The 24,081-nt window shown below is 33.1% G+C and overlaps 1 protein-coding gene across 3 annotated transcripts; it reads left to right on the plus strand.

The window, feature by feature from the left end:
* Positions 1–476: 476 nt before the first annotated feature.
* Positions 477–16,483, plus strand: LOC114384968 (transcriptional corepressor LEUNIG-like). 3 transcript variants are annotated; one of them, XM_028344838.1, is made up of 18 exons: positions 477–651; positions 1,073–1,170; positions 1,280–1,389; positions 3,148–3,549; positions 3,641–3,720; positions 7,663–7,741; positions 7,823–7,898; positions 8,127–8,176; positions 8,540–8,854; positions 8,992–9,186; positions 10,073–10,300; positions 10,377–10,521; positions 12,079–12,188; positions 12,380–12,529; positions 13,470–13,625; positions 13,723–13,839; positions 14,186–14,392; positions 15,983–16,483. In XM_028344838.1, exons 1-18 carry the CDS (start codon positions 620–622, stop codon positions 16,124–16,126), a joined length of 2,694 nt encoding a protein of 897 aa, XP_028200639.1. In that variant the 5' UTR covers positions 477–619; the 3' UTR covers positions 16,127–16,483. The 3 variants fall into 3 exon arrangements, with proteins under 3 accessions (XP_028200639.1, XP_028200638.1, XP_028200640.1); XM_028344837.1 differs by having other exon boundaries at positions 478–651; positions 10,058–10,300; XM_028344839.1 differs by having other exon boundaries at positions 620–651; positions 10,058–10,300; positions 10,404–10,521; positions 15,983–16,126.
* Positions 16,484–24,081: the final 7,598 nt, after the last annotated feature.

The following is a 24,081-nucleotide window of genomic DNA, read 5'->3' on the forward strand; positions in this document are numbered from 1 at the left end:
GCTCCCTCGTTTCTTTTTCACAGTCTCCCTTTTTTTATTTTGAATAGTGTGATAAAAACACATAAGATTATAAAAATATATATAAAATAAAAATAAAATTTATATAAATATATATTCTAATTTATATAAAAATAAAATTTAATCTTATATATTATATTTTAAAAGATAATATATAAGATTATAAAAATATAATAAATTAAAAAAATAGAATTTAAATTTTGAATTATTTTTTTATAAAACTTATATTAATATTATATTTTTCACAAAATATTCAAATTGAATATAGCGATAGAAAAGTGTGTTTTACTTTAAAGTCTATAATTTTAATTTTTTTAAAATATTTTTTTTAAATTTTTTTTTTAAAAAAAGTATTAGTCAACTTTTTATTCTATTCAATTTAAAATTTAGAAATTCAATGGTTAGATGATCAATTTAGTGTAATAAAGAGAATAGAGAAACCAATTTTGCAATAAGCTTTTTTTTTTTTTTTTTCTCATTCCTTCTGTGTGTGTCTCTCTGCTACACCAAATGCTTTCTTGCCATTGCTACTGTTGAGTTTCACAAACATTCACCAAACTCATTCATTCTCTCATTACCCATCAATATTTATTCTGACAGCATGTCTCAGACTAACTGGGAAGCTGATAAGATGTAAGTGTTATTGCTCTTTTTTCCATTTTTTTTCAATTTTTAATAGCAGTTTTGTGAGTTTTGAAAAATGGGTTTTTGTTCATTCTAAACAATTTAGCCTTTTTCTATTGATTTGGGTTCTGGGTCTTTTTCTTGCTTTTTGTCTCTTTTTGGGTTGATTTGAGTTGGTTTATTTCCCTTGGTTTGGTTGTGTTTTGGTGAATGTGTGAGAATGTTCTTATGGGTATGTTAGGGTTTTTTAGCCTCTGCAAGTGTAAGGGGTATCTTTAGATTGAATGAAATTGAACTCGTTGGTTCCTGCATTTGGGTGTTGCTATTTTGATGTGGGTTTTTTTGTCATCTGTTCTGTGTGTGATGTACTTGATGTAAAGATCCAAACTTTGGTTCTCATATGTGCTTGCTTGCTCTGTGAGATTTTCAGGTTAGATGTTTATATCCATGATTACTTAGTGAAGAGGGATTTGAAAGCTTCAGCTCAGGCTTTTCAAGCTGAAGGGAAAGTGTCCTCGGACCCTGTTGGTGAGTTACCTAGAAACAAAGTAGTTATGTTGGATTTAATATTTCTGCTTTTTTTCCCCCGCATTTTATGGGTCTGACTGCTTTTGTTGATGATAATGTGGGGTTGCAGCTATTGATGCCCCTGGAGGATTTCTGTTTGAGTGGTGGTCTGTTTTCTGGGACATATTTATTGCCAGGACTAATGAGAAGCACTCAGAGGTTGCTGCATCTTATATCGAGGTTGGTTGATTAACTTTGGCTGTATTTGTTCATGCATTCAATAAGGAAGTTTGTATGTAGCATATTTAACTATTAAGGCTGGTTCATACATAGCATATTTCTTCTTGCACGGTAAATCTGAGTCAGACAGTTGTGCTAGAAGTTCAGTGAAGAAAAAGTTGTGTCAGGATGAACTAGCAGTTGATTAACTTCAAAATTGTGGTATTTGTGGTATTTGTTCATGTATTCAATGAGGAAGTGTATACATTCAATTAGCTATAACTTCAAAATTGTGCCTCCCAACTTCTGGAAAGTTGGGATCTTTTCTTTAGATTCATCTTTGATTAAATAAAATTGCAGGGAGATCTTTATTTTTATATTTAGGGTGCTGACTAGGTGGCTGGCAGTATCATTTCAAATAAGTCTGTAGTTGTAATAGGCATCATGACCCATTATAAATTCATGTTCCTCACTTGGTTAATTTACTTCTCCAATTTGTAATGACAGCTTACATTTCCTTTTCATCTAGTGACCTTTTTCTTTTAATCTGTATCATGATGAATTTATATCTCTTTTTTTCTTTTGAGAGGCCTTGCATGTTAGTTGTGGTTCTTATCAGGAAATCTGATCCATCTATCCAGGTCTGCTTTGCTTGCTTTGTTAAATTGAAGAAATTATTATTATTATTATTATTATACAGTACATACTAATGTTATTATTTTGGTCTAGGCATGAATATGAAATTTCAATATTTGGACAATTAGCTTAGCCACAGCAGTCAATCGTGTGCTATAGCGGTGTTGCAGAGCGTTGTGGCTTTGGCTGCTTAGTGGGAGCCCTGTCACACGACTCACACCACAGTTTGCTGTCACACCTGGAGTGGTGTGAATTGCGGCTGCTATCGTGGCCATCACAACCGCCACTGACTCAGACAAAACCCCTTTTTTGTTCCTCTTGAATAACGATGTTTGGTGCTATTGAAGGGGGTAATCTTTGGATTTCGCCCATCTTTATTTCATCTGACCCTATTTTCCCATTCTCACTCTTTTCAAAGGCTAAACGATGCCAGTCTCTTCTCTCGGTGACACAAACTATCTGACCTACAGCTCCCAGCTGCATGTGTGGCCAACCCATGGCACTCCAATGGAGTTTCTGACCAATCCATAACACTCTGGTGGAGTTTCCGGCCAACCCATAGCACTGCAGTGGGGTTTCTGTCCAACCCACACTCTGGAACATTGTTGTCTGGTGTCTCTCTATTCACATCCTTCGGGGTGTGTTCTGTTCATGTCAAAGGGGTTCTATGTTTTTGTTTTATATTTCTTTCAGTGTTGTGTTTAGATAGGTAACCTAGCGTACTTTTTTCTTTGTTTTTCTTTTATATATAACTTGACTTTTATTATTAAGTTCTATGTTTGCTGTAAAATTATGACTTTTAATTATGATTATGAATATGCCTTTATTTATGGGAATTTATTTATTTTTCAGCATTTATACATATGTAAAATAAATTATTTAGTTTATATCTGGAAATTTCTTAATAGAGGTCATCCCACTATCACACTATTGTGGTTTTGGGGTCAGCTGCTCCATGCTGCTATCTGGAATTGATAACTATGAGCTTAGCAAGATATAGCTATTTATCTGATTATTCAATATATAAGCTGCCCTTGTAAAATTGTTGGCATGCTGGGCTGTACAGTTTTACCAAGGAATTGCCTAGGGGAAAAATACTGAGTTACTGCTTGAAGTTTATAGTTTGTGAAACTCTCTTTGCAGACCCAGTTAATTAAGGCGAGAGAGCAACAACAGCAGCAGCAGCAGCCACAACCTCAGCAGTCGCAACATCAACAACAGCAGCAGCAGCAACAACAGCAACAACAACAGCAACACATGCAGATGCAACAAATCCTTTTACAGAGGGCTCAGCAGCAACAACAGCAGCAGCAGCAGCAGCAGCAGCAGCAACCACAACAGCAGCAGCTGCAGCAACCACAGCTGCAACATCAGCAGCAGCCACCACAGCAACAACAGGGTAGGGATAGGGCTCATCTCTTAAATGGTGGTACGAATGGGTTAGTTGGAAACCCTGGCACGGCAAATGCACTAGCAACAAAGATGTATGAGGAAAGGTTAAAATTGCCCCTTCAAAGGGACTCTTTGGAAGATGCAGCAATGAAGGTTGGGAGATATTCTGGTTGCCTAATTATAAAGATGAACTACTTTTTTTTTGTTATATGTATTCATAACTATCTTATGGTATTTTGTACAGCAAAGATATGGAGACCAACTCTTAGACCCAAATCATGCCTCAATATTGAAGTCATCTGCAGCTACTGGCCAGCCTTCAGGGTATTCTTTAGAACTTAGCTTTTATCACTTTTTGTTGAAGTCTTTAAATTGGTATAATTTACAATATATGCTTGAAACATAAGGTAGTTATGCTTGTGGCTGTGGCTGAGTAAAAGCTTTCTATAAACAAAAGAGAGAAAAACTTCTAAATAGAAAATGAGGAAGTTGATAATATTCAACCCAACTAAAAACGGTTACAACTCTAGTATATATGGTAGAGCTAGGGCGCTGTTATTACAACTGTCAACTAGTTGAGTTAACTATAAAGGCTAACTATGCTAGACTGAAATAAAAGAAAGGAGTAATTCTACTCTTCTACTCTAATACCCCTGGCAAGCTCTTGAGGGGTTGACAAAATCTTTGTTACCACTCTGAGCTTGTCCCTAAACAGAGTAAAATTAGATGGGGTAAGAGATTTAGTGAATGTCTGCATATTGATCAATATTCAATAGTAGGAACATGAACCACTTGAATTCTCTTCTCCAGAACTTTTTCTCCGACAAAAGACAAGTCCAGGTCCATGTGCTTGGTTCTGGAATGCAGAACTGGGTTGTGAGCTAAGGCAACTGTGCTCATGTTGTCACAAAAAACACGGGTGTAGTGTGTTTGACCTGTAATTCAAAAAGCAAAGTCTGAATCCAGGTCACTTCAGCAGTAGCGAGAGCCAAGCTTCTATACTCTGCTTCTGTACTAGATCGAGCCACAACTTTCTGCTTCATAGACCACCAGGGCACAAGATTAGGTCCTAGAAAAATAACAGCCCCTGATGTTGATCTTCTATCATCAGGATCTGAAGCCCAGCCAGCATCACAGTAGGCTTGGACAGAGACATTTGGGGAGTTTGAAGGCTGAAGTCTGAGACCAGGGTTGAGAGTGCCATTCAAGTATCTGAGAATTCTCTTAACAGCAATCCAGTGTTGTTCAGAAGGATCTGACATAAATTGGCAGACCTTGTTAACAGAAAAACTGATTTCAGGTCTTGTTATAGTGGGCATACTGCAATGCTCCAACCACTGAAAGATATAGAGTAGGATCTGAGAATCTCTCTGAACCAAACTTGGACAGTTTGCACCCTCCAACCATAGGAGAAGCAATAGGACTTGCTTCATCCATCTTTGTTTTAGCAAGAAGATCTCTAAATGTGTAGTTTATATTGAACCCATGCCCATTACCAATAGTAATCTGATCAGGCACTTCAAAATGTGTAAGTTGCTGTATGTTCTGAGAAACATTAGTAACATGATGTGAGGCACCCGAATCTGGATACCTAGAACTTGAGAATTTGAAGGTGCTGAACCAGCAGTAGCGCAATGTTGGCTTTGGGGGAATAGGTGCTTCCACATAAGGTTGCATTTGTGGGTAAAAGTATGGAAAGGGAGCCATAACAGGCATATATTGCAGAGCAGAGGAAACTTGTGTTGGGACTTGTGTTGAAACTTGCTGTGCTGGAATTTGTTGTGTTGAAGTGGTAGTGGACTGTGCGTTTGTGCTTAGCATAGACCATTGGCTGTGTAGGAACATAATTTTCATCATAGCGATAGTAGCAATGTGAAGCTTCATGACCATATTTATGACAAACTTGGCATTGGATATTGGCAAGCCTACCACGGCCACTGCCACGGCCATCCCCCCTACCAAAATTGTTGTTGCGACCTACATTGCGTTCACCATAACCATGGCCACTACCTAGGCCAGAGTTAAAAAACTGATTGCCACTATTTGAGTCATTGGAATTATTATAATTCCCTTGAGTAAAATGAGCTTGGGCATAAAAAACTGAGTATTTGAACTAGCATTAGAGGAATTTGGTAAAATTTTCACAGTATTAGGAGCTGGAACCATCAGTGAATCATCGCATTCAAGCAGGATGGATGAAATGGAGAAAAGCATCGGGGGTGTTATGTGATGCAAAGGTACCGATCAAGCTAAAGGGAAAGTTTTATCGGACTGCGGTAAGACCGGCGATTTTGTACGGAACAGAATGTTGGGCGGTCAAGAGCCAACATGAGAATAAAGTAGGTGTAGCGGAGATGAGGATGTTGCGGTGGATGTGTGGTAAGACTCGACAGGATAAAATTAGAAACGAAGCTATTAGAGAGAGGGTTGGAGTAGCGCCTATTGTAGAGAAGATGGTGGAAAATAGACTTAGGTGGTTTGGGCATGTAGAGAGAAGACCGGTAGACTCTGTAGTGAGGAGAGTAGACCAGATGGAGAGAAGGCAAACAATTCGAGGCAGAGGAAGACCCAAAAAGACTATAAGAGAGGTTATCAAAAAAGATCTCGAACTTAATGATTTGGATAGAAGTATGGTACTTGATAGAACATTATGGCGGAAGTTGATCCATGTAGCCGACCCCACCTAGTGGGATAAGGCGTTGTTGTTGTTGTTGTTGTAGGAGCTGGAACCACTGATTTAGGAACCTGGACTGCTTGAATAGGTTGAACAGAACTGTCTGAAGATGAAGCTCCTTGAGTCAAATTAACAGTAACTGAGGAATTCTTTTTATAAAACTTATCAAGCCTAGCTTCATGACCTAACATCAGAGTTTTGACCTCATCAATGGAAAGAGGTTCAAACTTACTGCATATCAAAGACACAGTGGACTCATTCATGAGGTAGCCCTTCAAAAATCACATCAAGATGCTCATTCGAGGAAACCAACACTCCAATCAAACCAAGGGAATCAACTAGAGTCTGAATCTGAAGCAAATAATCAGATCTGACCTACTTTCCAATTACATACTGTGAAGCTCAGTCCTTAGTTGGTGTATTTTTGCACGAACATGGAGCGAAAGAGAGAGTGGAGCCTATCCCAAAGATGCCATGCAGTTCGACAGCCGATCAACCTTGGAAGTACCTCTGCAGAAATTGTAGATTGAAGCTAGGGTAACAAGAGTTGATCTTGTGATTCCCAAGCAAGGTACTCTGGAGAAGAAATTCCAAGATTGCGATCAACAAGGGTTTGGAATCTCGGAGGAATTGTCAGGTTGACAAGGAAATGATGAAGACGATGTACTTTCAGCACTGGCTCTACTTGCTGGCACCAAAACAAGTAGTTGGAATTTGTCAACTTCGCAGAAATTGAATGCGAGAAGGAAGTAGAGGATTGCGGCGATGGTGTCACACCGGTTGCACTAGTCGGAGTAGTCGTCAGAATCGGCTGTGGAATTGGTGTCGCCATTGGTAACACTGTTTGGATTGGTGTTGCAGAAACAGGAATCTCTGTCGCATTCCCCGTCACATTCACCGGAATAGAAGAATCAACCACTGGAGTTGAAGTTGGTGGTGGAGGAGGAGGAGGATCAGAATTGTTGATTGCAGAAGCCATTGTTAATCCTTAAGATTGAACAAAGCTCTGAGATGCCATAGAAGCTTTCTATAAATGAAAGAGAGAGAATCTTCTAAACAGAAAATGAGGAAGTTGATAATATTCAACTCAACTGAAAAACGGTTACAACTATAGTATATATGCTAGAGCTAGGACAGCTGTACACAGCTGTTATTACAACTTTCAACTAACCCAGGGTTAGTTGAGTTAACTGTAATAGACTGAGATAAAAGAAAGGAGTAATTCTACTCTACTACTCCAATACTGAGCTAATTTAAGTTTGATCTGAAATAACATGAATTGAAGCTTACTTCATCAATGTGAGAAAAAAAGGGGATCTTGTATGGTAAACAATGTAGAAGCCTGATTGTCTTCTCTGGATGGTAGGGTAGGGGCAGGAGCTGCAGTAGTTCATTTGAAATGGGTCTACTCCTTCCATGACCTTGAAGAATTAATAGTTATTTGCTTCTTTATTTTTAGTTTTTTAAGTTTTTGAAATATCTATTTGGCATTCCACTAATTATATTAGCATCTGGTATTCTTTAATCTGGTATTCTTTAATCTTTATAGCTATGGATGTTGACTTTGTTAGCACTAAATTTCTTGATTTCAGGCAAGTTTTGCATGGTGCTGCTGGTGCAATGTCTTCACAAGTTCAAGCTCGTAGTCAGCAATTACCAGGATCTACTCCTGTATGCTTGTGTTCTTAATTTAAACTCATTACCTCTTATTGCATTTCTTATGAGCTGTTTGTCCTTGACTTGGCTAATCAGGATATAAAGAGTGAGATCAATCCTGTTTTAAATCCCAGAGCTGCAGCTCCTGAAGGATCATTGATAGCAATGCCTGGTATTCTTTCAACATGTCCTTACTCTAATGTAACTGGTTTGTTATATTACTTTGGAAGCTGGTTTGCAAGCATTTGTTGGGGGGTTTGTTTTCCATCTAGTTGGTTCATTACAATTTATTCATCACCCTGTTGGATGAGTATATTTTGGGAATTTATGTTAAACTGTTATGATGTTTTATCATTACTCTTGCACACAGATTGAGTGAACAGGTGGTTTTTTGTGTCAGGTTCGAATCAAGGTAGCAATAATTTGACTCTGAAAGGGTGGCCGCTCACAGTGAGTATTCTTTTTATTTTAATGTTCATTTTGAATTAAATGTTACTGGTAGTGGATAAAATCATGTGTTCCTAAACATTTTAAACTTGAGAGCTTGTTCTGATGTTGTACATGGGAATTTAACCTACGATCTTTTACCCTAATCATATCCCATTTGTACTGCTTTAGCCATTATCAAGTGGCAGAAGTAGCCTTCCTTGAAAACCCTGGAAAACGTCCCTCATCTTATAGAAATAGTGGTCTCATATCTGAAGTCTCTAGCAATCACCCTGCCTACTTTGTGATTCCAACATCATTTAATGATAAAACTAAATAGTTGAGTTATTATGCTTCTCTATTTACCTTTTTTCTATTCCTTATTAGGGCTTGGAGCAACTACGTTCTGGTCTACTCCAGCAACAAAAACCTCCTTTCATACAGTCTCCTCAGCCATTTCATCAACTTCCAATGTTGACACCACAGCATCAGCAACAACTAATGCTAGCACAACAAAATTTGGCATCTCCATCTGCAAGTGATGATAATAGAAGACTCAGAATGCTGCTGAATAATAGGAATATCGGTGTAACTAAGGATGGTCTTTCAAACCCTGTTGGTGATATAGTATCAAATCTTGGATCACCTCTTCAAGCAGGTGGCCCTGCTTTTCCACGTAGTGATACAGATATGCTAATGAAGGTGCTTGTTCTCTTGTAATTTATCTTTTCATCGTCTTTATGGTTCTTGCATTATTTTTTCAAGTGTCCTATTTATAATTCCTTGTAGTTGCTACAAGTGTCTTGAGTTACATCTTCTGAATGTTTTTGTTTGAGTAGTTGAAACTGGCGCAATTACAACATCAACAGCAGAATGCCAATCCACAACAGCAGCAACTGCAACAGCATACTCTTTCGAATCAGCAATCTCAGACTTCAAATCATAGCATGCATCAACAAGATAAAATGGGGGGAGGTGGTGGCAGTGTCAATGTGGATGGTAGCATGTCAAACTCCTTTAGAGGCAATGATCAGGTCAGTCCTTTTATGGTTGCCACAACCACATGCATATTTGAGAAATTTAGCTGTGGATAATTTTTCTATTATCTTATGGAATCATTAGGGCAATACACCAATATATATATTCTGACCTGTAAAATAATGCATAACTATTGAGTCAGTGATTTTCTGATGTATGCAATTAGGTTCTCTTTGTTAAATATATTGGAATAGCCATTCATTATACTGAATTTTGTAATCTGATATGCAGTTGCTCCATTAAAAAAACCCTATACCTTTTCCTTTGATATATCATTGTTAAAACTAGAAGTCACATGGAGTTTATAATCTCCTTTGTTCTACTTTCTGCCTCTGGCTGTCTATATGTAAGTCTGCATGTGTCTTACCTGTCATGGTTGATAATTTGATATCTTTAATTTTATGGTTATTGTTATTGTATTTTCTCATAATTTTGAACACTACATATTGATTTTGAGAATTTTACTGCAATGCGATTTGGAAGCAGTTTGGAAATCCATAAGGGATAGTGAATTTGTTTACTTATTACTGAATTGGTTTAGTACAAGTATTATACATATAATTTCTTTAACCTCAAGTTTTCTAAACTTGAGTAGTTAGAAAAGGATTTTGTGAAGCTTTCTGATCAGATACGTGATGATCCATTGGTAAAGTGGTGACGGAATTTTTTTTTTTTTTTGTATTTTGACCCCTTTATGAAAGAAATGGCTGGTCAATTGTTTCAAGATTATAATTACTTATTTCTTATCTGTTAGATCACCTGAGCATTAATTTTTGTCCGAGTTTGGCAGACATTTGATCTGGTGTATGTTTATAATGCTGTTTAAAATAGGTTTCTAACATGGTTTCTTCTGAATGCACTTTTAAGGTTTCCAAAAACCAGACTGGGAGAAAGAGAAAGCAGCCTGCATCTTCTGGTCCTGCCAATAGTTCTGGAACAGCTAATACAGCTGGTCCATCTCCAAGTTCAGCACCCTCAACTCCCTCAACACATACACCTGGTGATGTGATGTCAATGCCTGCTTTACCTCACAGTGGTAGTTCTTCAAAGCCATTAATGATGTTTAGTGCTGATGGCTCTGGAACTCTGACATCACCTTCAAACCAATTGGTAAGTGGCTCTTTCAATAGATGGAAGGAATAATAAATTCCTTGCATGTAGACTCATTGCCATTCCATTTTGGCAGTGGGATGATAAGGATCTTGAATTGCAGGCTGATGTGGACCGTTTTGTGGAGGATGGATCTCTTGATGATAATGTGGAGTCTTTTTTATCCCATGATGATACAGACCCTAGAGATACTGTTGGTCGTTGTATGGATGTAAGCAAAGGTGCAGTAAACACCAATTTTTTTTCAATAAAATATTCTAGTGTGTGTACATGTTAAATTTTCCCTCGTTTGATGCAAGAAAAATGCATTTTCTCTTTATAGATAACTTGTTTGTTAGTGGTAGATTGTACATTGTAGTGAACTATGTTACATATAAATTTATTTACATGCCTTCACTCAACAACCTTTATGATAGTTGTTTCATGGCATAGTATCAAAGCCTTATTGTTCTCTGTTATTCTAAGTAAAAAGTTAAATTTCAGCACAAGTTAGGTTGGGCCTAAGCATTGTCCATGCTTCAAACTTAGGATTCTTGCGTGTCAAAGCAGGTTAAGTTAAATATAAAGGCATTCATATGCTTTCATCCTACAACATAAGCTTTTGAGATGGTTTTTGGTTCATGACAATCTCAAACTACTAATCTTAAACAGTGATCGAAGACTCTTCATTAATGAATTATGAACGTTTCCCTTGTCAACAAATACACTTTAGAATATTAATTTTGTACGTATGCTTATCCTTTTTATGTGTGTTTGGGTAAGCATTGTCAAAATTGATTTTTGAAGTGATGTGATTTATGTTTGGATGTTTTTATTCTAAAAGCAAGTTAATAACAAAACTTAGTATAATTTTTTTGATCCAATGCAAAAGCTACCTGAAGTGGCTTCAACATAGAATCAATTTTTCTTAGGATATGGGTTTGAGCCTAACTCAACTTCTAAAGCTAGCTCATAAGGTTAGGGTTGTCCCCCACTTATATACTATATCTTAGCACTATCTCTAGCCAATGCGAGATTTGGATTTTTTCCAATACACCCCCTCACGCCCAAGTACTTTTGGGCTTGGTGTGTGGATAATATGGTGGGTGGCTCGTTAATGGATCTAGGATAGGCTTTGATATCATCTTAGAATGTAAGTTTCAGCCTAACTCAACCCCAAAAGCTAGCTTATAGGGCAAGGGTTTTCCTCCACTTATATATTATATCTTGGCACTATCTCTAGTTGACGTGGGACTTGGGTTTTTCCCAATAATTCTGGACCCAAAATCAATTCCTCGACCTGAAACCAAACATGTAAAGCTAGTCATTACTCATTAGGAAGTGGTCCAAGGACCTTGGGTACACCCAGGATGTTGCATTGCATGTAAAAACATGCAGCTTGTCATCAATAATAATTATATTAAGTGCTATAGTCCAAACTTCAAATGAAAGACTAGACCTTATCTGGATGGAAACTAGCTCTAATTGAACAATTTGTTTTGGACAAAAACACCCCAGAATACTCAAAAGACCAAATTCACTTAGTCCATATTACTCGTTGATTACTCTATTAATTGATTGTATTGAAGCTATAAATAACAGGTTAAAATGTGCAAGCCCACAGACAATTTCCTCCCAACTACTTTCTACTTCAACATTAACCATATATTCTTGGTAATAGAATTAGAAGGGGCTATATACTTTTGTTTATGTAGATGGATTGTTGCTTTTTAATTTATTGACTTGCATAAATAGATATTCCTGTGGAAACCGAGGCCACTGATTCTATTCATTTTCAGGTTTCACATTTTCTGAAATAAATTCTGTACGTGCAAGCACTAACAAAGTTGTCTGTTGCCATTTCTCATCTGATGGGAAATTGCTTGCTAGCGGTGGCCATGACAAAAAGGTTAGTCAGTGCATTATTTTGGGAAATCGTTTTATTCATTGCTTTCTCTGTTCAACTGATTTCCTGAAATTTTGAGTGAACTATGCAATTGGCTAGCTTGAAAATTGACAAATAAAAATTAGGAATGTCTCTTTTACTTATTCTGTTTATATATGGAATATGACATTTGCTCTGATTTTTTCATAATGCAGGCTGTTTTATGGTTCACAGATTCTCTAAAACAGAAAGCCACTCTTGAAGAGCATGCATATTTAATCACTGATGTCCGTTTCAGTCCAAGCATGCCTCGTCTTGCAACATCTTCATATGACAAAACTGTCAGGGTGTGGGATGTTGAAAATGTGAGTTCATTTCATTTGCTTTACTCCCAACAGTGTACTGCTTGGGATTTTTTCCCCAATAGATTTAAAATCTATAATTTGTAATAGCTGGGTTATGCAGGTCATAAGGATAGGATTTTCTCTGCCTCTGAATTGCAATTGGTCATCTTTTACTGAAACTTTGTACATACTGAAATAATAAAAATATAAAATAATTTGTGCTTATTTCTTTTGAAATTATGAAAACAAATATACTAGAAAGGAGAATACAATGCATCAAATTACTCCAGTCCTTAGTGAGCTTTGAAATATATGATGTATTGCAGCTATGTTTTCTGGTATATGATTTCTTGAACATGGTTCTACAATAGTATAATGCTACAAAGACGCCGCAATGTAAAAGTTTATTCAATGCTCTGGATCCAGGAACCTTTAATTGGCTACAGATTATCATTAAAAATATGTATTCAGCTTATTGGTAGCTATCAGAGACTGGGACACAATGCATTAAAGTTCTCTGTCGAAGCTTTGAAAGAAAAGTTATCTACTTGTTCAATGATAAAAGATGATTAGTAAGGTGCGAGCTTAGTGCTTCGCAGGCATAGAAATTTCCATTTCTGGTAATATTTAGGGTTAGCAATTGTAGCTTGAATTCCACTATGAGTGCTAATATCCCAATTATCTTTATGTTATAGGTTATTTGATCTTATGAACAAATTTCTGACTGCCAGATTAATATTCCTATGGTATATTTAAAATTATATGGGATTCGGGAAAAGTTTCTCATGCTATCATTGGTAGATTTGAATGCCAGGTCCATGTATGAGCTGGGTTGCTAATGATTGCTGGATCAGATAGTTAGTTTGCCTATATCTCTGGATTTTTATGGATTGTGTGCATACATGTGTTTGTGTGTTTTTCTTCGTGTTCTGCTTTAGCTGATATGTAATTACCAATGCAGCCTGGATATTCGCTTCGTACCTTCACGGGACATTCTTCATCTGTTATGTCACTAGATTTTCACCCTAATAAAGATGATCTTATCTGCTCTTGTGATGTTGATGGTGAGATAAGATATTGGAGCATTAACAATGGCAGTTGTGCTAGAGTCTCAAAGGTAGAATTTTAGCATATGCATAATGCATTTGTTTACTTGGTTGTGTATTGAGTTTACATTTCAGTTTGCTAAACTGAAAATTTTTCTTACTGATTAGGGTGGCACAGCTCAAATGAGATTTCAACCTCGTCTAGGGAGGTACCTAGCTGCAGCTGCAGAGAATGTTGTTTCTATACTTGATGTGGAAACTCAAGCATGTCGATATTCATTAAAAGTTAGTTTGAATATTTTTTTCTAAGTTTCATTGCTGGAGTCAGGATAAATCCTTTCAATTAGATGTGTCATTATTCTTGAGCTTGTCTATACTTGAGTCACACACTCCTCACACTATCTGGCTACCTAAGTGTTTTTGCTGGTGGGAGGTTTGAGAAAAGAAACATTTGTTATTCTTTATATGAGAATCAAATACTTTTTATGACATTTTATATATTTCTAAAAACAACTTTGGAGCTTGGATATTTGTTGTTTTGGTGGCTTCAACAATAATTTATGTTCCTTCTTCTCTTGTAAGTCTTGTCTTATTCAAACTCTACTAATGCATTTGATTTTAACATGATTAGGGACATACAAAATCGATACATTCTGTGTGTTGGGATCCTTCTGGGGAGTTTCTGGCATCTGTAAGTGAGGACTCTGTCAGGGTTTGGACTCTTGGATCAGGGAGTGAAGGGGAGTGCGTTCATGAGCTTAGCTGTAATGGCAATAAGTTTCACTCGTGTGTTTTCCATCCAACATATTCTTCGCTGTTGGTCGTTGGTTGTTACCAGGCAAGTCTACATCCTTTCCTTATTTTGTTTCCTTTTGAGTATGTTTGGAATCACAAATTTTGGGAATTGATTTGATTCTGAATGGAAATTTATGTTTGAAATGTTATAATGTAGAATTGATTTTGAAATCCTTTTGGATTTAACTTGTGTATTTAGAAATCCCCTCAAATTTGATTTTAATTGTAATTATTTGAATTGATGATTTCACCCATTATTAGTTAACCCACCTTATCTATCATAAGGATAATAAAATAAATCAATTCGTCTTTTAGACAGTAGGGAAGTACTGAGGATGTCCTTGGTGGAGGGAGAGAACCCTAGGGTTGGACGGTGTTACATAAAGAGTGAAAAAGAATGGAAAATCTACGTGGTGTTTTTAATCAACATGGCAACTTCTGATTGGAGGGACACAAATTGAGACACACATGGGATAGGTGATTTCGACCCATCAGCATCAAAGTAGGGCCGAAGGGTAAATGCTGACGAGGTTTTGGAGGTTGTACTAAAGTGCCATGGTGCAAGAAGGTGCCCTAGAAATATCTCAATACAATGGGCAGCCATGCGTTTGAGATGGACCAAATAATGACATGATGTGATATAAATCATGTTTAGATGACACAACTACTCTGGTAGAATTACATATAATTTTTATAATATATTTTTTGAATTTTTGTATACTAATTTAAATTATAGAAAGTTAAATTATATAAATAATAAAAATTATCATCTAAAAAAAAGTTATACTATCTCCATCTCCAAATATAAGACTATTAATGAATTCACACATACTAAGAAAGTTAACCAGTAGCATTAAATTTGTCAACAATTTATATTATTTTTACAAAATTATCCTTAAAATTATTGTGACTCATCATTAACTGCTTTCCACTTAATTAATTAATGTGTATTAGTCATCCCAAATCTTTTTTTATATATAATCAGTTATGAGAGTTATTTTTTTTCATGATTAATCCAATTAATCCAAACATGCAGCAATAGTTCATCAATCACACTTAAGGCCGTCATTATCTGTTCCCTTTCAAATATATAGATTACAGATTATTACTATTAGGAAAAAATTCAAGTCCCATATCTGCTAAAGGTGAGGCCAAGAAAAGATATACAAGTGGGAGACAACCCTCACCTTATAAGCTAGCTTTTGGGGTTGAATTAGACCCAAACCTACGTTCTAAGATGGTATCAGAGCTTATTCTAGATCCATTAAATGGGCCACCCATCATGTCGTCCACGCACCAAGTCTAATAGTATTGGAAAAAATTCAAGTCTCACATCTGCTAGAGATAAAGTCAAGATTAAATATATAAGTGGGAGATAATCCCTTATCCTATGAGTTAACTTTTGGGATTGAGTTAGACCTAAACTTACATTCTAAGAATTAGTAATTTTCTTATATAAAAGGTGCTTCAGTCATTAATTCCTACATTTTGTTTGTGGTTTTATTATGATGTGGCAACTTTTGGTGCTCTGACCTGATTATATTTTACTTTCTCCCTAACAAATAGTAATTATATCCAATTTATAATTAGATTTGTAATTTTGGCCCGTTATAATTGGTACCATGATCTGCAGTCATTGGAGCTCTGGAACATGACTGAGAACAAGACGATGACTCTATCTGCTCATGAAGGTCTTATTGCGGCATTGGCGGTTTCTACTGTAAATGGTTTGGTTGCTTCAGCCAGTCATGACAAGTTTGTCAAGCTCTGGAAGTGACTTTATTGTGTCATTAATACAGGTTATTTTTATCTGTGTTGATATTGTTGTAGTTTATGATCCCTTTTTTTGGTTTAATCAACCCACCTTCACAACATGTTGGTAGTTTATGTACCCTTTTATGTAGCTTGATCATTCACCCTCATCACATGTTTGTAGTTTATATGCCCTTTTATGTAGCTTGATCAACCACCCTCCCTCTTTTGCCATTTGGTATAATCTGATTTTCTTTGTAACCATAGATAGTAACTTTTGTAATATTGCCACCCCTGTTGTATCCTGTTTCATAATTGTTATACTTGGAGATTTCTGCTCGTGTCATTTAGATTAGCTATTATAATTTATGAGGAGTACTAACGACTCATTTTCTTGTATACTCCTAACATATTCTATTATTAGTTAAAATTTATTTAAAATTTATTGAAAACTATAAAATCATATAGTAAAAGTCATGGTACCAATTGGCTTAATTACTTGACACATTCTTTTTAGAGACACCTCATGCGCCGGAAACGAGCTGGGATTTTAATTATAATCATACGTTGAAAAAATATTTGTGGGGTAGAGTCTTAAAGAGTTGTTTGAAATTCTGTAGAAAAAAGTTGTTTGAAATTAATTGGCTTGAATATTATGATCTGTATATTGTTTTGTAACATTCACCTTTCAAATTTTTTAGAAGAGTAATTATATTTATTGCGTATACCCAGCATGTACCTGGATGTATGCTTAACTATATATGAATTTTGTTTTATAAGTGAACTAGTGAAGGTTAGTCGTACATAATTAATGATATGGTTAATATTAACCACTGGTAAGATAGTTAACCATTATCGAACATTTTCATAACCTTGTGATACTATATTAATCAACTGAGTCAAATTTAATTACCATGAGACATTTCAACATACTCAGATACTATAATCACACAAAAATAATTGTATACAATTATTTTTTATATATGTAGTTAATCACACAAGGCAAATTTAATCATATTTATATATGTAGTTAACTACATGAGATGGTCAATAAACTCGTGACATATATATATATATATATATATATATATATATATATATATATATATATATATATATATATAATAATAATAATAATAATAATAATCTTATAACATCGTTAAACACATTGATGATTTATACAATTAAACATATTCATTTATTCTTAACTATTTGTGAGACAAAATTAACATATTTAACTAGTTAGCCACCGGTGACGGTTAATAATTTCATGTCACTATTAACTACTTTAAAGATTTTAATAATTTTATGACATTATTAATTATGTCCATAAAATTTTAATTATTTGTAAAATAAAGTTAACAAACTTATACATGTAATTAATCACGAATGATAGATTGACTACAAATCCCGGCTTCACATCCTCAGCATGGGAATTGTCTTACAAATACGCCATATAGACTGGGTTTGATTCCGATTTAAAAAAAAAATCATCTTTTTATATATTTCTATTCTCCGGAAACGGCCTCTTTGTATATGCAAGGGTAAGGTCGCGTACAATATCCCTCCCCCATACCTTCCCATAGCGAAGAGCCTCTGAGCAATGGGGTACGAAGTTTGAATATATTTCTACTCTAATTTTGAATATTAGTATACATGATCAATTATTATCTCTTTTACTTTCTTTACCGTCCTACACAACTAGATGGGTAAGGGCTTCGATCAACACCTCACCTTATAGGGTAACACTACCATAACTTTTCATGCCAGGACCTTAATTTTGAGTTATATATGAATATATAGGTAGCTCTAAAGAGAGAAAATACATAGAGAAAGAATGATAAAATAAAAAGATTGCGCATACTATTCTGGTCCCCATATTATAGATTAGGACCCTTCAACTGCTGGAACCATCTTATGCACTTATCTATGCATATATATCAAACATCCCAACAGAAACCATTGAATGGGAAGAGTTATATTTTTAGTTTGGACCACCTGAGAAAATACATGCATGCTTTATTATTACACAAGGCATGCTTAAAATGTGTCACCATTTGCTGCTGGCACCACCCTTTTCTTATCTTTTTGCAACCAGACAATGAGTGTATCAAACTCTAGTTTTTCTTCTCTTTTTCTCTCATCTTTATGTAACTTAGTAATGTTCTAGTTGGGACAACCGAACTAGATAAAATTCCATTCCATCATCAAATTAGGAAAGAGAGTATCAGCATAGAGAATAAAACAAAAAGAATCTTGTTAACCAGTGTCCTAAAATCTGGTTAAAAAATTAAAAAAAAATTATTAAAAATCATATGAAAGCACACTTAATAATTTATAGGAGAGTGCATTTTTATGCATTATAATAAAATATTTTTCCTTTTTACTTTCTTAACTATTATCCACGGATTAACATTTGCCAAACAAAAATAAATGAGTTAAATGCCACTAAGCATGAATGCATGATAACTTTCTTTCGTCTTAGAAATACTGTGGATCGGAATGCGCATCAATTTCTCCATAATCAAGCTGTTTCAAATAATCAATTTTATTCTCATGATCGTTATGACTTGTACAAGTGGATGCGGTGATGTGTACATAACACACAAGGTGGTTGGATCGAGTAGCAAGCTAATAAATTATGTCAATTACGTATCCTTCGTGAAGGATCTATTTTATTACTGCCACCGGAGTTTGTTTTATAGAATGATATTGTATTACTAGGAATTATATGACTAATAATGTTATTTTTGGATATATTTAAAAACATGTTTGATTACATTTTAATAATGCTAGGATTATTTTTAAAATTTTAAATAATTTAAATAAAAAGATAAAAAAATTAAAGTTACATGTATATTAGATAATAACTTTTCATATAATCTCTCTTCATGGGAATAAAAATATAGTTAAAAGAAAGTTATGACGTTTTCACGAATCAATAATACTTACAAATAATTTTTTAAAACTTGTAACAAACATGAAAATGTTGTTACATGTATGGAAATAGACTTTTAATCCGTGAAATAAATGCATTCTAATAGAAAAGAGATACTCCATGATGTCCCGTCACTAAGGGCATTAGTTAAGAAATTTAGATTAGTAATGTTTTCATTGGAAGGTGAAAAATTACATTGTTTATGATTTTTATGGCGTAATCTTATGATTTACACAATAAATATTTTTTCTTTTAATTTTTTAACCAATGTGTTAAGGATACTCGTTAACCAGATCCTAATTATAACAGTAAAAGTTAAAATATTTAGTAGTGGGTGGGTTGTAGGATGTAATAGTTATGAGTTGTGTTGAAGAGTGTAGGGATAAAAAATAAATTTATGAAAACACTTATAAGTATAAAATAAGATTTAAAAAAATATGCACTCAAACATGAACCACCTCACCGGCGACCACAATATTGTCGAGATGTTGCTCAGTTGTGCCTTTCCATTCCAAAATTACTATTTCTCTTTTCTCTCTTCTTCCTTTTCTCCTTCTTGCACTTCTCTTCGCCCCTTTTGCACTCCTCTTTTCTAGATTTGAGATTACTTCTCCCTCCTTCCTGATGCCAAAGATGTTGAGGAGAGAAAGAGTAGACATTGTTTGGAGAATTGCGAGGTCGACCTCACCAAATTGTGCGTCCGGGGACTTTGCACCTTATCTTCGCTTGGTGATAGATACAAATAAATATTTAGCTTACATATATAACACGTGACACTGCAGTGCGTCCTTGAGAATTGTGTTAGAATTTAGAGTCATTCATTCAAAAAGAAAACTCAGAAGGACATCTTTTTTTATTACATATAACTGTAAGATAAATAATTCACCAAAAACATATCATTTTTATGAATTTAGAATATCCATAAAATTTATTTAGTTGTTAAAGATATGATAAGAGTTATCCAAATTGCTTATGCATAGAGCGACCTCTTGAAATTCAAAAGTTATTTTTCATCTGATCACACACTCCAACTTTTAAAATTTGTAATGGAACAAATCTCAACTAATAACAACAAATGAGACCTAATCTCTTTATCTATCAATCTTAGACAGCTTTCATTATGAGCTCAATATTTAGACTTATACTATTTCTCATCCTGATAAGAATGTGTAAAATCTATAAATAATTAATCATATTAGGCTTAAATATCATCCAATAGATCATAATATTAGTTTATTATTAATAAAATAAAAGATTACAATTAATTACGGCACATATAAATTTGTAGGAAAATTCTAGTATTAACTACGCACAATATATAGGAGTAGAGAATAATAAACTTATCAGCTTTAAAATAAGTAATTGTATAAAGTGAAAAAGTAAGGATAGACGGCCCACCGATAATTTAAAGTTACTAATATTTCTTTCGCTTCTTTTTATAATAAAATGTTGAATGTATTTTTTTACTCCAATTATACATTTTTAGAATAAAACAACTAACATACTATTTAATAACAAAACACTAATTTCTTGATTGTTTTTCTATATCGTGCTTAATTAATTTTCTTAACAAAATAAAATCATAGACTTCCGGAAAAACATTCGAAGTTATTATGTTTTTTCTTTTGAAAGAAACATTTACAGAGTTTGATTTATATATGTTGCATAGACATATAATAAGAAATCTACCCTATTATTATACCCAAAAAGTATATAAATTAATCCCTTACTTTTTTTTACTGCAATCGCTTACTTTCTAATACTAACTTTTTTTTTTCCTGTAAATTTCTATTACTAACTTCATACCTAGAAGGAATTTCCCATACTAGTATATTCCTATTTTTGAACAAGCATTAGTAGACGGAATTTCCCTAGAAGGAATGCTTCAATAAATTCATGCCTTACTTGTAAGAAAGAGATAGGGCTACAAGTCTACAAATACTAGAAAGTAATCGCCAACCAAGCATTCATTGGCAAATAAATGAAAAGTAAAATCTAATCAGATATTTATTGTATTTAACAGATAGCCTACTTAATTAATAATGAATTTAATACAAATGGCTTACATGCATGAACATATTTGTGCTTTACAGGGTGGCACCCTTCTGGCTCCATACCTCACTCTTCAATATTGTTTTACAAACTTAAAAAAGTTTGATTTCGTAACTATGTAAGTATATTTTCTTATCTTATCATCTTAATTTTTCTGGATTGAAATGTTGTATATAGGAAATAAATAGCTAATTTATCAGTAAGAGTAGTTAAGTTAATTAATTTAATTAATAATATGATAAATTTAAATTTTATTTTAAAAATATTCATAGATCAAATTAAATAGTTTAAGTAGTGTTTATATTTAATCACACTACTCATATTTCAAGGGATAATTTTTTTCATCAATAAATATGACTTATCTTATTATCTTATTAGTATACTTGACAATAAATAAGAGTTAAAAAGAAATTAACAATTTATAGATTTGAAAGTTATCGTATGTTTCTTATATTTAGGAATAAAAAAAATATTTTTATTTATTTCTTATATTTAGGAACGGATGCAGTATTAACATTAGTTCTTAAAAATGGTTTTAAGTACTACTCCCTCCAAACTCTTAAAAAAAATAACTAATTTTACACTAATTAAGAAAATTAGTTGATACTATTTAATTTTATTAATTTCAAATAAAAAAAATATTTCTAAAATATCTTTCATTAGAACTTATTATCATTAATAAAAAAGAGTTATTACAAATAGAATTACCATTAAAAGAATGATGTCTTAGGCGGGGACGATTGGACAAGGAGGCGGGCATCCCTCGTCACTTCTCATGTACGTTGATATATATTTTAAGTTAGTTTAAGTAAAATTGTATAAAATTATACTAATGATTAAGGTTAGGTAGTGTAAAATTAGTTATGTTTGTTATTATTACTATAATGGTTAAGCTGATCACTAGAATAAGATTGTGTAAACTTAATCGTGTGTTTGTTATTTTATGATAACAATTAAGGTTATTATTTTTTGAAATAAAAATTAGTTTTAATCCAAAATATAATATAATTTTTTTCTTATATATAAGTCCAGGGAGATTACTAAAATGTATTTATTGAAAATGGTAATTAATTTGTAGAAATTTTTATTGAAAATTGTATTTATTACATTTTTTATGTTTTCAATAACACAAGTGATTTCAATATAAAAATTAACATTTTTATTAATTTTTAATTTTATAAATAAAAATGAAATGATACATATATATTAAAAATTAGTACAATTAATATGTTAAAAATGTAAAACTAATTTAATATTTTCTTAAATCAATAAATAAGAAAATTAACTAAAAAATATTTAGGATACTCATCCTAATTAAATTCCATTTATTTTTTGAATCGTAATATTTTGAAATATAGTTTTGTTACTTTTCGTTCACTTCACTTTACATGTACTGCATATTACATATGGTTGATACTTTCTTTTTCATTTAAATAAAATTTATTTTATTGTCCTTTGAAGAAGGTTAATAACACATTTTTAACATATCTTATTATTTTATTGATTAAAATTATAAAATTATGAGCAAAATTTGTCAAAAGTGAAGTTTCACACAATTTTATGATTTTTAATAAATTTTAATCAATAAAAAAATTATTGAAAAAGTGAGTTAAAAAAACGTTAGCATTTTTTGTTATCATGAGGTAGTTTCAAATGAACATTTCATCAATTCTTACATTTTAGTTGACACTTATTATGTAAAAGTTAAATAAGCAAGTCCAATGACTTAATTCCAGTGTTTGAGTTACAGTGGACCGATATTCCTACTTAAAAAAATGAGTGATCTTATCAAAGTAATACAAACAACAGTGAAAAAATCAATATTCTCATAGCCAGAAAAAATATAGAAAAATGGAAAACTATTCTTCCTGGTAAATTACTATAATTTTTTGAAACGTGATATTTTGTAATAAATATTCATTATCCATTGTTCAAATTTCTTTATCTGCACTTTATATTACCTTCATACTTCTTTCTTTTTGGGTTACTTACAACAAAGTTCCATTTTTTTTCTTTTTGGTTTTTTGCCTGATTTTTAGTGGGTGGCGCGAATGCTAATTATTGTCTTATGATTTCTAACAAATTTTTATGTTAAAAGTGTTTTAAATAACATGTCACCGTCTTTTCTGTTTATCCTAAAGTAGTTTCAAGTGAATATTTCTTTAATTCTTATATTTTAGTTTACACTACCGGAAAAAAAAATATTTATTTAAGTTTACACTCGTACGTTAAACAAACAAGCACTAATGCTTAATTCCGGTGTTTTTGTTATAGTGAAACAATATTTTTACCTAAAAAAAGAGTGATCTTACGAAAGTAACGAAGGAAAACATTTGTGAAAATATTAATATTCTCATAGCTAAAAACATATTCTTTCGGATTAATTTCATTAATTTTTTAATCACATGAATTTCTATGCTCACATCTCTTTACTATATTACATTCATAATTCTTTCTTTCTTTTTGGGTTAGTTACAACAAAATTATGGCTTTTTCAAATTTTTGTCATTTTTTTGTGGGGTGTAGTACGAGTGTTAATAAATACTGTATATATGAAGAATGTTAATTACATGCTTTTTGACCATGTTTTTAATATATTATATTCTCTTATTGATTAAAATTGATGAAAAATAACAAAATCTCGTATTTTTCAATTTTTTTGCCGGATGTAACGTGAATGTTATATTTTGACATATATTTTGATTACCCTTTGTTCACGTCTCATTACCTGTACTTTATATGACATTCATACTTATTTCTTTCTTTTTGGGTTAGTATATATATATTAGTTTCAGTCCCTTTAACTAAGTTTGTGTTTTTTAATTTGCTTTTTTGAGATATTTTATTTATTTTTAATTCTTATAAGTTAGTATTTTTTTTTTCATTTTGGTCCCTATAAGCACCAACTTATATGGATTATAAGTAAAAAATTAGAATCTTTAAAGATAACTAAAAATGACAAAAAAAAAACTTAAAATGACAAAAATTGA

Source organism: Glycine soja, chromosome 14 (genome assembly GCF_004193775.1).
Source record: "Glycine soja cultivar W05 chromosome 14, ASM419377v2, whole genome shotgun sequence".
In the NCBI taxonomy this organism is placed as follows: Eukaryota; Viridiplantae; Streptophyta; class Magnoliopsida; order Fabales; family Fabaceae; genus Glycine; species Glycine soja.

Bases quoted from the DNA above. Each gene is read 5' to 3' on its own strand.
- LOC114384968 (XM_028344837.1), top strand. From the start codon at position 620: ATGTCTCAGACTAACTGGGAAGCTGATAAGAT. The intron at 1,171-1,279 runs GTGAGTTACCTA...GTGGGGTTGCAG, and splicing joins AGTGTCCTCGGACCCTGTTG to CTATTGATGCCCCTGGAGGA. The intron at 7,899-8,126 runs GTATTCTTTCAA...TTTTTGTGTCAG, and splicing joins ATCATTGATAGCAATGCCTG to GTTCGAATCAAGGTAGCAAT.